This window comes from Melanerpes formicivorus, unplaced genomic scaffold, assembly GCF_026170545.1.
Source record: "Melanerpes formicivorus ecotype bairdi unplaced genomic scaffold, bMelFor1.0.p_v2 SCAF_45, whole genome shotgun sequence".
In the NCBI taxonomy this organism is placed as follows: Eukaryota; Metazoa; Chordata; class Aves; order Piciformes; family Picidae; genus Melanerpes; species Melanerpes formicivorus.
Window position 1 is genome coordinate 872,171 of NW_027142397.1, and position 15,818 is coordinate 887,988.

The window sequence follows — 15,818 nt, forward strand, 5'->3', positions numbered from 1 at the left end:
TCACACCCTGCTGGGAGCTTCCTTGTTAACAGAGGAGCAAAGCTATGGAGCTCCCCCAGACCAGCACTCAAGTCTCCAGCCACCTGTGGTGGAGACCTCCAAGCTCACTGCTTGGGTGGCAGAGGGTGCAGTGCTCTCATACCTGATGCCTGGCAAAGGAGGCATCTGACTGTGTGGCGTAGATGCTGGAGTTGGTGGCTTCAGGTCTCCTCCTTCTGCCATGGAGCTGCTGGTGGACTGAGGTGTCTGAGGGCCCTGCATCGAGCCTGACCCCGCTGCAAGAACAGAAGTGTGGTGTGAGCAGCTCTGCACCCTGCAGAACCTCCCCAAACACCAGCCTCAAGAGACAACGAACCAGAGTCCTCCAAGGAGACAGATGAAATAGGGCAGGAGAAGCAGAAGGAGCTCAACAGTTCAAGGACACCCTGGGCCAGACTTCCCAGAAGCACCACAGACAGTGACCTGAAGCTGAGAGGACATCTTCACTTCCATCACATTTTCATTCTTAACCAGGTTTTGGTTCACCCCCTGGCCCCCACTGTGGTCTGTGTGGTGCTGGCTAAGCCACCTGAGCTTCAGAGGCTGACGCTGTGCAGGGCACCACGTGGCCGGTGCTGCCTCTTGCCAAGGGACAGCTTCACTTCCTGCCCAGGGAGCAGGTAGCTTTGAGCCCTCCCCTGGAAGTCCCTCAGTCTCTAGTGATGACAAGTGCAGGGTGTCAGCTGAAGTCTCTCTGAACAAGGCTGCTCTGTCTACGCTGCCCTTCCGGAGGGGTTAACTCATGCACCACTCCCCAGGATTCCTGGGGCAGGGAATGCCGGAGCTGCCGGATCCTCCGCCGAAGGCAGAACCTGTCCAGCCAGTTCTGGCTCTGCAGGAGGTTTGCTTTCTGCTGCAGAAGGCTTTCATCACAACTCCCAGGCTGTCATGTGCCAGCCAGCTGTGCCGGCAGCCGCGGCCCTCCTCTGCCCCTGGATCCCAGCACCAGCCTCAGCTCCTGGCTTCATCTGCTCCTCGCAGCCAGCAAGAGCTGAACTCTTAATTAATGTTTCCATTAGTTACCAGCCCCAGCACCCGATGCTATCCCTCAGCTCCAGCCCTGCTTGATGACTCATTTCAGCTATTCATTAAAATCCTCCGAGGTCAGGTCCGGGGCATGTTTGTTTACACCCCACCTTCCTGGCACCCTGTCCTCCTCCTGCAGGACTCCCTCCCAGCCCGGGGAGGTCTCTGGAGAAGGCAGGGCTGAGCAGAGCCCAGCAGGGAGTTTCATTCACGGGCCCTCCCTGCGGCTCCCCGGCGTCCCCCGGGAGTCCTCCCCGCGCACCTCTGTCCCTGCCCGGCGCTGGCAGGAAGAGGCCTGGAGCCTTCCCCCGTGGCTGCCGTTTGGTGTTTGTCCCCACCCCCTGCCGTCACTCCCACTCACAAAGTTACACACACTTGGAGCCAGGCCAGTTCCACGCTCTGGGAATCGGAGTGCCAAGGCAGGCTGCTGCCAGCTCCCCAGGGACAGGCTGCAGGTCACCGGCAGGCACCGAGGAGGCCGCGCGGTGCCTGCATGGCCGTGCCCAGCCCACGCTGGCCAAAGCCTCTCTGTGCTCTGGCTTAGCCAAACTCAGCCAGGAGCTCAGTCTAGTGCCACAGAAGTCAACTTCATCTTGCAGAGCACACCAAGGGTGAAGCTGCACCGGGCCAGCCCAGGTGTAGTTGTGTAAAGCACAGCAGAGCACAGGTCCAGGGAGCTGCCAGAACACCTGGCTGAGAATCAGCTGAGGGCTTAGCTGGGCTGGGACCACTGAGCCCACTCCAAAGAGGGTTCATTATTCCACTCTCAGGAGCCAGACAGAGCTGATGCCAGGTTTCAGAACCAAAAAGCCCTTGTTGCAAATATCACAGGAACTTCAAAGCAGGGTAGAGGTTTTGTTTCCCCTACAGGAACAGGCTCCTGAGCAGAAAGAGCAGCTGAAGGTTCCACTTGCAGGGACAACTGCAAAGCAGCTGAAAGGCTTGGCGAGTTCAGCAGCAGCTCAAACACTGAGCTCCATGCAAACGAGACAGAAACCATCAGAGACTCTCTGGAGACCAAAGAGTGCAGCAAGCAGGCTGAGCCTGGATGCTTTTGGATGCCTTCTCTGGGTTTTGTTTAACAAATCTGAATCTGGCTAAACAGTCAGGAGCTGGAGCAGCCCACCGAGGCTCAGAGCAGGAGCTCATGTGCAAGGGTCTCATCTCCAGAGCATGCAACCTGTGACAGGCTCAGAAGGCTCTCTGTGCACAGTCTCAGGAAGTCCTCAGAGTCTCCTGGTGAGGACAGAGAGCAGCAATTGCTGAGGCAGAGGAGTGCACCCCCACAGCAAGCACTTGCTGCCAGAAGGCAACATGAGCACAGCTTCTCCAGCAGGCTCCCAGAGCCAAGCAGGGACATCAAGGGCTGCTGCTGGGAGCATGCAGAGATCACCTGGTAGGGCCCAACTCCAGAGCCCTCTCTCCACCAGGTCCTCACATGGTCCTTGAGGGTCAGGCAGCACTGGGCTGGGGGTAAGTATTTTTAGGTCTTTCTTAAGCTTAGTACAGAGGTGGGACACAAACCAGTGAACTGTCCCAGCAGGCTCTGACTCACTCCTGCCAGCATCTTGGACACTGAGGGTGGTGAGACTCTGGCCCAGGCTGCCCACAAAGGTGGGAGCTGCCCCATGGCTGGAACCATCCCAGGTCAGGGTGTCTGGGGCCCTGAGCAGCCTGCTCTAGTTGAGGATGTCCCTGCTGGCTGCAGCTTGGTTGGTCTGGATGAGCTTGAGAGGTCCCTCCCAACCCAAGCCATTCCCTGGTGATGCTCTGCTCATTCCCTGCCACATCACAAAGGTATTTCACCTGCACCACCAGGGAGGAGCTGGTTAGAAAGAGACACAGAGGGCTCTGTGCACATCTGGAGCCAGTGTACCCCACATCTGGGGTCAGGGGAACAGTGGCAGGGATCTGCTGCTGCAGACTTTCTCTGCATGACTTCACCCCGCTCTGGACTCACCTGGGGATGGAGGTTGGATCTTAGTCTGAGACTTCTTTGAATCAGCAGCTGCAAAGATATCTGGGGGGGGGTCCTCCCCCCGCTCAATCTTGCACTCAAAGGCATACAGACACTGGATGTACTGCTTCTTGAGCGAGCTGGCAGCGCTGCTGGACGTGCCCACGTTCAGGTTGGTGGCCAGCTCACGCCACTTCTTGTTTTTGTTGACCTGCACACAACCAGACCAGAGGCTCTGAACTCAAACCCTTCTCCAGCAAGTTAACACTCCCCAGCTAGCAGAGAGCAGGCAGCAAGGGCTGAGCTGAGCAGCAACAGCTGTTTTCAAACCCCCAGACTAGTGACCTCCCCTCCTCACCCCCAGGAATCTTTCCGAGAGGAGCAGATTGCAAACATGAGGGCAGCTGACAGCCAGGTGCAAAGACAGAGGGTCACCAACCTCTGCCCTGACCAAAGTAGGGAAAAGACCTCCTTGAGGTGAGTCTCAGCACAGACTGATCTCAGCCAGCCCTGTGGCTCACTTCAGGGATGCTGAGGTTTAGAACACCGAGCAAAGCAGCACAGCTGGAAGCCATGGCTGACACCTGGCCCCAAAGCCACCTTGCAGTTGTGCTGCCCCTTGGCTTCTGACTGACTACAAACCCCTAGGGGCCACACTTGGCTGCTGGATACCCACCTGAGTCAGTCCTCCAATCTCCTTCACTGAGATGTAGAGCCTGTAAAGGTCCAAGGGTTTCCTGCCCACTGCTGGCAGGTTGGTCATGCCCATGGCCTTCTCCTCGGTGAAGGCCAGGTACCGATCCACCCAGAGCTTCCTCTCAGGCTCACCACCCAGCTCATAGAGTTTGGTGATCTTCTCATTGGTTGTGGTAGAGGAACTGGACTTCTGGGAGAAGGAAAGAGAGATCAGGACTGAGCAGCACAGCAGCAGCCAGTTCACCACTCAGGACTGCAGGAAAGAGCTCAAAGTTCTGCTGTTCTCCTGAGGAGAGCTCAGCGCAAGGCCAGGCAAGGATCCTCCGACCAAGGCAGCACACAGGCAGCTGCTGCTCAGGGAGCTCCCAGTGCCTGGCTTTGGAGTTTTCAGGATAGCTACAGAGACCAACCCAACCCCAAGGAGCCTTTGCAGAGAGCCATCTCTGAGGAGAGAGGGATTGAGGAATTCCTGACTGCAGAGGTGGGAGCTGTGAAGTCTGAGCTTCACACCCTGCTCCCTACACACCCGACCCACCCAGTCCTCCAGGGCTGTGTTCAGACACAAAGCTCTGCTCCTGCACCCCCCTTGTCCTTTGATGTAGTGCCTGAGCACATTCTTCTGTCTTCCACCACCTCCAGCAGACACCCTTGGAGTAAAGGCAGAAATGGCTTGGGCTCTCCAAACACACTAACTCCCAAAGCAGAAGTGAGCTTCAGCACGAGGCTCCAGGTGAAGCCCTACAGCCAAGACTCTGTTCACCATACTGATGTGACAATGCTCCAACAGCCACGCTAAACAGCACCCAGAACATCTTACCTTTGACTTGGATTCAGCTTTTGGTGTCCCATCTGCCTTGTTGTTCATTTTAGCTGCAGGTGTTAACTTGACATCCCCCAGGCCCATCATCTCAGGGCTTGCTGCCATCCCTAGGAAGTTCAAAGAACCTTCAGCACTCATTTTCAAGGCAGTGCAATGAAATCCACACAGCGCCCAGCAGCCAGCAGCACCTTACCTGCTGAGTTGTTGGCCATATTCCCACCCATGGGGTAGGGTGGGCCCTGGGGGTTTATCATCCCAGCCATACTGTTAATTCCCTGGCCATAAGGAGGTCCAGTGCCCATCATTGCCCCTTGATTCATGTTGGGATAACCAGGAGGCCTAGAGAAGGCAAGGAACAAACAGATGCTTATTCCAAAGAGGCAGTAGCAAGATCTTGCCTTCTGGGGAGGGAGGCTTGTGAGGAGCAACTGGAGCAGTGACTCCTCCAGCAGCAGACCAATGATCAGGTGCCCTGTTAAAGTCTGGCTACCCCAGAGCCTCAGTCACATCCTCAAAAGAGAAGGGGATGCAAATCATTGAGAGAGGTTCAGTTCTGAGGTGTTTTCACCCCAAACAGAACTTCACTTGTGCTGCCCTCACGAGGAGGATCAGAGCTGCCACCCCTGCAGCCCTCTGGACTCTGCAGTGCTGCAGCCACACTTGAGGCTTTTTCTGCCTTTCCTTTTGTTCCCCACACAAGCTGCATTGTTTCAAATGCACCAGAAAACCTCCTCCACAGCTGCCCCTCCTCAGAGGGACAGGGCTTTGACACCATTTGGGAGCCTGCCCTCTTGCAGCCCTGGCTAACATCAGAAGCAGACTGCAGAAGCAGCCCTGAAGCCAGGATCGAGAGCACCAAGAGCAGACCACAGATCTGACAACTCCACTGGGGCAACCCAACTTGGAAGCCAGCTCCTGGCTCTCATGGCATTCTTGTAGGCCACATACACCTACTCTGAAATGTGCAATAAAATCCCCCAACCAACCACAGAAGAGAGCTGCAAAGTTCAGTGCAGAACTCCAGCTGCTTTCCCACAGCTGCTCATCAAGGCCCTAAAAGGAAGAAGCTGCTCACACTGGGCCAGCAGAGCCTTGCTTGAGATGAATGCAGCTGGAAGGCTGCTGGATTTATGGCCCCTACCACACAGGCAGAGCCTTTTCAGTCACTCATGCAACAAAGAGGACCAGAAAGCAAAACCAGCTGAAGAGATCTCAGGTTTGAACAGATTTCATCCACAGGTATTAAAACTTCCCCAAGTATGTCTCTGAAGCTGAGCCCCAGCCAGCTGCTTCCCCGAGCTCCGCAGTGCTGGAGCTGATGAGCAAGGCCCCAGGAAGAGCAAACCCTCAAGGGGTCCCAGATTGGGGTTACTCCACCCACGGGGCTGAAGCCCAGCTGTGCCAGGGGGCAGGGGCCTGGGCAGAGCAGGGCAGAGCTGCTCCTCACCTGTTCTGGATGGAGTTGGCAGCAGCGTGCATGGCGGCGGCGGCTGCCTCTTGTGCTTTGCGGTTCATGCCCCCGGGCGGGGGGCACATCCCTGTGCCCACCTGAGGTGGCATATTCGCCATGTTAGGTCCATAGGGTCTGTTCCCCATGGTGGCATGGGTCATCCTCCCTGGAGGGAGCCCGCTGTAGGGGGGCACACCAGTCTGCCCATGCATCTGGCTCCCTGCTCCCATGGGGTTCATGCTTCCTCCCATCCCTGGGCTGGGGTAGTTGGCATTGGACATAGCATTGTAGTTTGGCTGCCTGGGATAACCTCCTGAGGAGATGAGAAGAGGGGAAAGACAACATCAGTCAAGCAGCCAGTTTATGAATCACCATCAAAATCTTCTATCAGCAAATATTTCAAGATCCCTAACAGAGATGAGGGGGAGTGCTCACACCTCAAGGAGGAGTCAAAGCACTTGGATATAAGCCACACAAATGTGTTTTGACACAGCCAAGCAACGACGACTCAAAAGCTGCCTGAAACCCTCCCCAAACATCAACCAAGCAGTGGGCTTGATGGTCAGGACAGAATGTGATCAACAAAACCCCCAACAGACCTCATTTAACCCTTTCTAAAACCTGCAGCCTGGATTTTCCTCCTCTCCATGGAGACCTGGCTCCTCCCTCTTGCACTGGATGCATGACCTACATCCTCCTAAACCAGGAGGAAATCTACATTTGGATGTAGCCCTGAAACCACCACAGGTCATCACTCCAGGCTGCATGGGGCTTTCAGCAACCTGGTCTAGTGGGAGGTGTCCCTGCCCCATGGCAGGAGGTTGGAACTGGGTATCTTCAAGGTCCTTTCCAACCCAACCCTTCTGCCACCCCATGACTCTCGAGGTGAGCCCTGAGCAGAGCACTGCTTTGTGCCACCCACACATCACGGGAAGACAAACCAGAAGTTTAGCAAAGCCAAGCTCCTACACTGGAGAGAGGCTCAGTTCCCACCATGAGGAGCTGACTGTGCCTCACCTTGAGGTCCATACTGCCCCCCCTGGGGTCCATAGCTTCCCATGGAGTTCTGCTGGTAGGGCCCCATGCCAGCGTGCATCTGGCCTCCAGATGACTGCCGAGGAGATAAGGCTGAGCCAGGCTGGGGTGAGCTGTACTGGGGCATCTGAGGATTCCTCTGCATGTAACCTGGTCACCCAGAGAGTGGAGCAGACAATTATTAGTGCAAAGTACCCAGAGGTGCCACTGGACACATTCTTAGGTCACAGCAAGCCCTGGGTCCTGCTAACAGAAGCCTTCCAGCAGCAGCCTGGCCAGAGCTCCAGCAGCTGCTGTGGAGGAGCAGTGCTAGTTGCTGAGATAACAGATCCAATTTCCTGTTTAACCAGAGAAAAGCCAGCCAGCTCCATGCCACAGGAGCAGGCAGCACAGCTCTGCAAACCCTGGGGGCTGCTTCTTTTGCTGGGGTTGTCTGGTGGCTTACTGGTGACAACTCTTAGCTGTGAGGGCTGGAACCTTTCCTGCATTCCCCCCACACTGATCCCATTCTCTCAGGGGGAAAAGGACACAGCACTGTTGTGAGCATCCCTCGCTTTGAAGCTTCAGGTTAAGGACCTTGGAGCACAGCACTCACAGAGGAGCTTGTGAGAAGCCAGAGAAAACATCTGAGAGGCCAAACCACCAGGCTCAGACGGAGCATCCAGAGGCCAAACCACCACCAAGAGCTGAATCCACCGCACAGGGCCTCAACGTTTGCAGCTTATGAACCTGGGGCAGCCTGTCAAGGCTATCTCACCATAGCATCCATGTCACCAGGCCAGGTAAGGTCTAGTTACACATCCAGCTTTACAATGAAAGCCTTTATCTCATGGCACACACCTCGATCTTGGGCTATGCTCGACTGGTTCATGGAAGGATGCATGATAGCGTCCGACTGGCCGCTGGGCGGTCGGGGCGGCATCTGATTGCCTGCACCACAAACAAGAGAGTGGTTAGTGACACAGCTTGCACACCACAAACCCCAGGAGGCAGCAGTATTAAATGCCAGGAGGACAGCTTCAGGAGGAGGTTGTGTTAGCCACAGTGAGGAGCAACAAGAGGCAGATCAGTCACAGTAACCCAGCAAAATGACACTGCTGGGTTCCAGCCCTCCCACCCGGCTCAGACACTGGAAATGAGCTCACAGGACCTCAAACCACAGTGGCACTGGCCAGCTCCTCCCCACTGGCCACAGCCATTCCCTCCTCAGCTGCAGGAGGCAGCCCCACAGAAAGGTCAGCATGTGCCAAGCAGCCTCACCTGGAACTGCAGCAGGTGAAAGGGGACCAGAGCGGGACTGAGCAACACTAGCTGGAGATCCAACTGGGGATGGGGAGGGTCCTCTGATGCCTGGCAGGTGAGGAGAGGTATGTGGAGAGAAAGGAGACTGAGCTGGGTTACTCTGCTCTCCTTGACTGCTGGAAATCCCTGATGTGCTTACTCCAGGACTCAGGGCTCCTTCTGTACCCATGGGTAGATCATCTATTGAACCAGACAGGTCCTGCAACACACAGAGAAACAGATCAGGCAAGAATAAAACAGACGTGGGGCTGTTCCCTCTCACCCTCTGGGGCACCTCTTCCTTTGGCACTCTACAAACAGAAACCAGGGAGCTCTGCTCACATCATCACCAGTAACAAAGGTGGCTGCAGAGTGAGGCAGCCTTATCCTGCTGCCTGCTCTGGAGCCAGGAGGGCCCTGGCTGGCTGGCTGAGTGCTTGCTGCTGGTCCCAGCAGCTGGCAAAACTCTCCTGCTTGCTGCTTCTGCTTCAGTTTGGAGGTGAGAAAGTAAAGAATGCATCCACAACACAGCTGAGACTGCAAACAGAGACAGTCCATGTGATGATGGCTGGGAAGAGGCTCAGCCTCAAAGCCAGCAGCTCCTGCCTCACCATAATTAATTCATACACCTCGTGTGAGCTGGGAAACTGCTCACTTGAGATGGATAAAAACAAAGTAAACAGATTGAAAGGAAAACCAGAGAATGCTCTTCAGGGTTCCCACTTCCTGTTCTTCAAAGGCAGCAAAGAAATCAGCCTGGGAAGTTCAGCCTTTCCTGAAGGCAGAGCTAGAAATCCCCCTTCCTGCTGCAGGCACCCAGCCTGGAGAGGAAGAGCACCAAAAGCCTAAGCCAGGTGAAGCCTCCACTTGCCAGAGCAGTGACTGCACAGCAACAGCACCAAGAATCAGCTGGCCAAGCTGAGAAATGGGCACAGATCCAAGGAGGTGATGAGCAGAGCTGCCAGCCCCCACGGCCCCAGCTCTCTGCTGGCAGCCTGCGCCAGGTCCTGGGGCTCGGCCTGCCCTGGACGAGCAAGACACAGTCCAAGACAGGCTGAGTGGTGGCAGACCTGAACAGAAAGCTGGGATGCTGCAACCCTGCCAGGGAAAAATCTCTGCCAAGGATTCAAAGGATCACACAGGTGCAGAAGTGGCAGACCAGAGCTTACCAGGACCTCACCTATCTCTGTCAGCCTTCCAGAGCAGTCAGCCCTGGCTCAGAGGTGCTCCAGCCTCAGCCCTGAGGGCATCCCAGATCAGCTCCCTCTGCACAGAGCTCAGCTGGCCAGCAGCAGAGCAGCCTCATTCCAAACACCACCAGGAAGGGCTGAGCCAACTGATAAACACCTTGGACACCCTGCTCTCCTCTGCACTGGGGGGATGGATGCTGCCTGCTGCAGCAGCAGTTCAGGTAACACTTGCCCAGCTCTGTGCTGTGTGAAGGAGCTCAGGCACTGCCAGCTCAGCCTGCAGAAGCCAAGCAGGAGCCCTAGCCCTGCACCACCCCTGCCTACCAGGGGATGTGGGACAGGGGAGAAGGCTCTGACAACCTCCCCATCACCTGAGCTGGGGAGCCACATGCCAGCACCCCCCAGCAGGGGGAAAACTGGGACTGACAGAAGCACAACCACCAGCCTGGGAGACACCCAACCTCCCCACACTTGGACAGACAGTGAGGGGCAGGAGGACAAAGCTGGGCACCAGCTGCACCACACTCAGCTGCCTGCTGCATTAGGCCAACCTTGGCTGCCTGAACAGTGGAATCTGAGCAAAATGCTCTCCCCAATGCTGGCAAATGCTGCTCTTGGGCAGAAAGCAGCAGTCACCTGGGGGAGTGCTGAGTGTCCTTCCTCCCATTACTGCTGCTGTCTCAGAGATCATTTCCTGCACCACAGCCTCAGAGGTATATTTGTTTACTGCTGAAGTATTCCCTTCCTGAGGAACAAAACCAAAGAGCTTTGGTTTATTTCACTGAAAGCTAAAGAAACTGCAGAAGCAGCCTAAAAATAGTGGCTGAGAGCTCCTGCAATGTTCACTGCCTCCCTGGTGGAACACCCAGAGCACTGCTGCTTGATGCAGGCTCTTGGCCTTTCTCCCCAGGACAACTTTGATAAACTCCACCTTCCTCCTGCAGAAACCAGCAGCTCCAACATCTTGCACTGAAAGGCAGCAACCACCACAACCAGGAGCAGAACACTCCCCTCCCTGAGACTCACTGCAGCTAACTTCAGCCAGCAGTCCAAGCTTCACATCTACAGTCCCCCCTAAGACAATGAAAGGACCAGGATGTCCAGAAGCCAGCTCAGTCCAACCTGAAGCTGGATGGCAGTGCTGCTGTTTCACAGAACCACAGAGTGTAGGGTTGGAAGGGACCTCTGGAGATCACCCAGGCCAAGCCCCCTGCCAGAGCAGGGTCACCCAGGAACACATCCAGGAAGGTCTTGAATGTCTCCAGTGAAGGAGACTGCACAACCTCTCTGGGCAGCCTGCTCCAGGGCTCTGCACCCTCACAGAGCTCATTTCACTTAAATACATGAAGGTACTTTCAGTCTGAATCATCAAATGCATCCAAACACTTTTTTTTCCTCCAATCATCACTGAAATGAAGTTGGAGACTAAAACCCTTTGCAGCTTCAACCTCTCCCCCACCATGAGCCCTTCAGGGCAGTTAAAGCTCCAGAGCAGAGGGGCAGAGCCTGCAGCTGCTCAGGGGAGAGAGGTTTTTTGAGGCTCAGGGGACAAAACATTTCACAAATGGACACCTGAGACAAAATCCTGGCACAAGAGGACAGACACAGAGCAAGTGTGGAGGGTGGAAGGTGGAAGGTCCCTGCTGCTCGGGGCTGTGTGACAGCCTCCCCCAGGAGGCAAGGGAGGTTTGCCTCCTGGCTCTGAGGAGGTCACTCTCTGCTCCATGGTCTGAGCAATATTCACCCAGGAGCTGGGCAGACTGGGAGGAGCTGGCTTGGGAAGGGCAGGCAGGAAGATCTCTGCAAGCTAGAAAATGAAGCAAGGTTAGAAAGCCTTTGGAAAGGAACTCCTGAGCAGCTCCAGCAGGGTCTCTGAAGCTGAGGGCTGTGACCTTGCCGAGGGAGGCATCAAAGCTCAGCTTAAGTGCTGAGAGTCATTTACTAACGTTCAGTTTGAATTAAGCAGGTTAATGCAGAGCTGCTTGGGCCACGAGGACCAGGGCCCCTCTGCATTGCTGGCATACCAGCAGGGACCTCACATACAGCAACAGCAGCCTTCAAGCTAGGAAGCTGTGGAGCAGCCTCTCAGATCAGCTGAAACTGCTAAATGTGGATTTCCTCTCAACCTTCCTTGGGTGTCAGGACATGAACTGGAACAGGACCATAAAAATGCAGCAGCTCAGAAAGTGCCTTTCACTCCAAGTTTATGAACCCCTGCAGCTCCCCAGCAGAGCAGCACTGCCAGCAGAGCAGCACTGCCAGCAGAGCAGCGTCTCCTGAGCAGGTTCTTCGCAGGACTTAGCTCCACAGAGGGAGACTCCTGCAAGGGGAAGGAGGAGAGGCAGGGGCTGGAATGCCTAAGTGCAAGCAGCTGATCAGCAGGGAGCTGCTCTCCACCCAGGTGCCAACCATCCAGGCACAGTGGGGGGCTGGCTTTTCTTAACCAGAGCCAAGGGCACCCTCCAGCTGGTGTCTCAGGTACCTGAGTGCACCACAAACTAGGGGGAAAAGAGATCTCTCAGTCTCCCTCCAGACCACTTTCAGGGCAGCCCTAGCAGGGAAGCCTTTAAAAGCAGAAACCCTCCTCGAAATAATGGAGACCTGCTGCCGGCGGCAGGCTCTGGAGCGAGCCCAAGAGGAGAGGGCCTGGGAGGTTTTGTTTGCCTCCCACAGAGCATCAGGAGGAGACCTGGAAAGCCAGAAGAAGGGCTCTCCCCTTCCCTCCTCCCACGAGCACAGCCAATGGAGCTGAGACAGGAGGTGAGGCTTGACAGCAGCAACTCTGCCAACTGGAAGGAAACGTCAGGGTCTGGAGACTCTCCTCACGTGTTCCCAATGTGTTTCTTATGCCTTTTATTGCTCATCTGCCATGCAGATCAAAAACGCTGGAGGGATTCCAACTATTTCACACAGAATCTCACACTCCAGGCTGGCTGCAGCCCCAAAGCCTGAGTTTCTTCCCTTGAAATAGTGCCCAGTGTTATTCTGGGCTGTGACCTGATAGCGGAAGCCTGCGGGGACCCCGGGACCGGAGCGGCTCCAGCTGCGCCTGGCGGCCCCCAGCCCCCGCCGCTGCCAGCACCGCTCTGGCAGCTAGCACCTTCTCCTCTTCACACCACAACAAAACCATGCCTGGAATCACAGGATCTGGTACCCAGAGGAGGGGGCAGGGGAGTTCAGCTGTCTGAGGGGAAGGGCTGCGAGCCCTGGCATGAGGAGGCAAGGCAGCCGGAGCAGGGAGGCTTGCAGGAGAGCAAGGATCTGATACAAACTCATTTGTTAAACAAAGAGCTGAAACAACAAGAAACACTGAAGATCAAGGCAACAGACAGCAGAGGAGAAGAGCTCCAAGCCTCCACTCTGGCCCATCCCACCGATCTGGAAGAGCAGGAAGACTGACCAGAAAGCAAACTGATCTCACCGGGCACTGCTGCCCATCCCCAACCTGCAGTGCATGTGAAGTGTGGGGGAAGAGGGAAGGAGCAGAGGCTGTCATGACTGCAGGCACTATCAGATCACCAGATAGCACTCAAGGAAATTCTGATCTGGAGCTGAGCATGTGGTGGAGCTTACAAATTCTGGAGGGGCAGTGGCTTCCATGAGGATGCTCCTGAGCAAGACCAGAGAACAAAGGCTGAGTTTATTCCCTGAAAGGGGAAAAGCCTCTTCACTGCCCCCCAGTGAAAGGGCTTCTGCTGTAATGGCATTTCCCCTGCAGTTTCTTTTCAAGAAGCATCAACACTCTCAAAATCATGAGCTTGTCCTTCCCTTCCCCTTCACTTCCACACCCCAGACACCTCAGTGCTGTCACCAGAGTCACACAGCTGACTGGCAGCCCAGGATCTCCCTGCAGCTCGATTTCCCAGCTTCTGCCCCACAGAGCACTCTGTCTCCTAGCAGAGAGTGGCCCAGAGACCTTGGTGTGCTCCACTGGCACAGCCACAGCACATCCAGCACCCCTGGCTTGAGATTGCCACAGGTGAGATGGAAGGGCCTGGAGAGGGCTCTGCCCCCACCTTCCTCCTCACTGTATTGCCTCTGCCAGGAGAAAGCAGAAGCTGGAGCTGGGGAACAGAAGCTGAGCTACAGGAGATACCCAGTTGATAACTTTCCCTCTACAACCTGCTGTCTCCAAAGTTCTTTCTTGCTGATGAGAGTCAGAATGGAGTTTGCCAGTCCCACTCTTGGTGCCCACGTGGAATGGAGAAGAGACCAAGAGCAGGAGGAATGATGTGTGCAGGATGTCTCTCCAGTGAAACCACATCTACACCACCTCTGGAATGGAAAGTGAAGTGAAAGGTGCTGTGAGCACTCTTCCTGTGTGCTCTGCAGGAGGCCTGGGGCACAGCCCCAAAATGCCTCTTTCTAAGCTGCCAGTTTGCCTGCCGCTGGTTCTGATTCCCACAGGTCAGGAAGCAACTCCATCCACATTCCCAAGCTACCCAGCATGACTGAAGGCTCCTCAAATATCACCAAGGCCCAGCAACATGAGCTGCTGTCCCCTTGCCCACACACAGCTCTCCTCCACTGCCACACAGCTCTCAGGTGCTGAGAGGTTTGGGTTTAGATGACTTTTGTCCTGGCATCAGAGCCGGGGAATACCCAGGGGGAAGGTCACTGCCACACCAGAGTGAGCTGCCCTGAACACTGCTGTGCTCTAGGAGAGCTTTTTCAGGTCATGGCCTCACCTCTTCAAACGTCCTTCAAGATGGGACAAGGGCAGCAATCAGAAGAACAAAGGAATTGAACTGTGCAATGAAATCCCTGGCTTTGGCCCCTTGGACACATCCCTGGAAGCTCCAGCTCTGATCTGAGCAAGGCCCACATGTGAGCAGCCAGGAACTAGGCTCAGTTCTGAGGTTCTGCAGCAAGCTCCTGAGCAAAGCCCAAGAACCTGCTCACAAAGCCAGGAGTGCACAAACCCTGCCAGCCCTGCTCCAGCAGGCTGCTTACTCACCCCAGCAGTCCTCACACAAAGGAAACAAGTGCTGGACTTTTACTGCTTCAGAGGGAAACCACCTGCCCACTAAAACAAACAGCAGGCAGGTAACCCCAGCAAGGCTCCAGCCCCTGCTAGCTGGACTCCATCTTCCCTTCCCTTCCCAGCAGTTGAAGCTCCTCTCAGGCATCAGCACCGACAATTACAAACCTAAGATGGGGACTAGAACATGCAAGAGAGATTTGTGTGGTTTCCCTGCTCAAAAACCAGCAGCTGAAAAGCTCAATTCTTCCAGGCTGGCTTTAGACAAACTGGTGGAAGCTGCTGGCTGGAGCTGCACTGCAGGGGAAAAAAAGAGCACTTGGAAAGGAGGCTGCCGGGAGGAGGGGCTGGGTGCCACGGCGCAGCTCCACCGGCGGCACAAACAGAGCTGCTGCTCCGATCCACCTCGGCAAACGTAGGTGAGCCTGGGTGCCTGGCAGAAAGCAGGGACACACAGCACACAGAAGCAGGAGGGAGGCTGGGAGAGGGAAGTGCTGCTGGCTGTACTACATTCCTGCAAGGGGAGAGCTGGCAGAGCAGCCAGCGCCGCTCCCGCAGCAGCCATTGATTCCTCAGAGGTCGATACTCCACTCCCACGGATCCGCTCGGCAGCGGCTTTAATCGCATCTCCTGCTCCTGCCCTCTGCCACCCCTCCTCCCTCCTCCTCTCTCCCCCTCCAAATAAAATTTGAAAACATAAAATAGCAGGGAGGGAGGGGGTGGGGCCTTCCCTTCCCTCCCCCCCGGCAGGTTTCGCGTTCTCCATCTTTGGAGCGCAGAGAGCCAAAGGCTGACTTGCAGCCCAGAGTGGAGCAGGGGAACCGTGCCTCAGCCACCCGGGGCAGGCCAGCAGCTCCTGGGGACTGCTGGGTGCTGAGCCCCTCTGCTGAGCCCCTCTGCAGGGCCCTGGGAAAGGCAGCAGCAGAACTCTGCAGGAGAGTTCTCATTTAACCCTTTGGAACCCAGCTGGGCTGCAGGTTGGACTGGGTGATCTCAGAGAGCTTTTCCAACCCAAACCACTCTGTGCCTCCAGGAGCACAGGTTGCAGCCCCTTTGTTCAAAGAGCTTTTGTTTCCCTTCCAGAGGGTTTTAAGTACTCTCCATCAGTCTGAAGACAAACCCCAGGTCCCATGAAACACTGAATCACCTACGAGGCAGGAGGCTGCCCTCTCCCTGCCAGCCATAAGGATGTTCCAGTTCCCCAGCAGTGCTTCCTCTGGAAGGCACTTGCCAGTCTCTGATGTGTTCAGTTCAGGCTCCAAAAGCATTTAGTCATCTCAGCATGTGACTGTGCCACCATGCCAACCACAGCAGCCAGGCTGGGCAAAGCCATGCAGCCAAGG

General features: G+C 55.8%; 1 protein-coding gene across 2 annotated transcripts in view; it reads right to left on the reverse strand.

Annotated features, from left to right (window-relative positions):
- Positions 1-15,818, reverse strand: part of ARID1A (AT-rich interaction domain 1A) — a 61,544-nt gene that overhangs the window by 8,542 nt on the left and 37,184 nt on the right. Inside the window, exons 5-13 of one of the 2 annotated variants that reach the window (XM_068159015.1) lie at positions 8,284-8,524; positions 7,864-7,953; positions 7,006-7,173; positions 5,986-6,301; positions 4,732-4,877; positions 4,536-4,645; positions 3,699-3,905; positions 3,026-3,233; positions 143-275 (exon numbers count right to left, since the gene is read on the reverse strand). In XM_068159015.1, the coding sequence (XP_068015116.1) occupies positions 143-275; positions 3,026-3,233; positions 3,699-3,905; positions 4,536-4,645; positions 4,732-4,877; positions 5,986-6,301; positions 7,006-7,173; positions 7,864-7,953; positions 8,284-8,524 (1,619 nt within the window). Of the gene's footprint in view, positions 1-142; positions 276-3,025; positions 3,234-3,698; positions 3,909-4,535; positions 4,646-4,731; positions 4,878-5,985; positions 6,302-7,005; positions 7,174-7,863; positions 7,954-8,283; positions 8,525-15,818 lie in introns of both variants that reach the window. The other variant, XM_068159014.1, reaches the window with a different exon arrangement.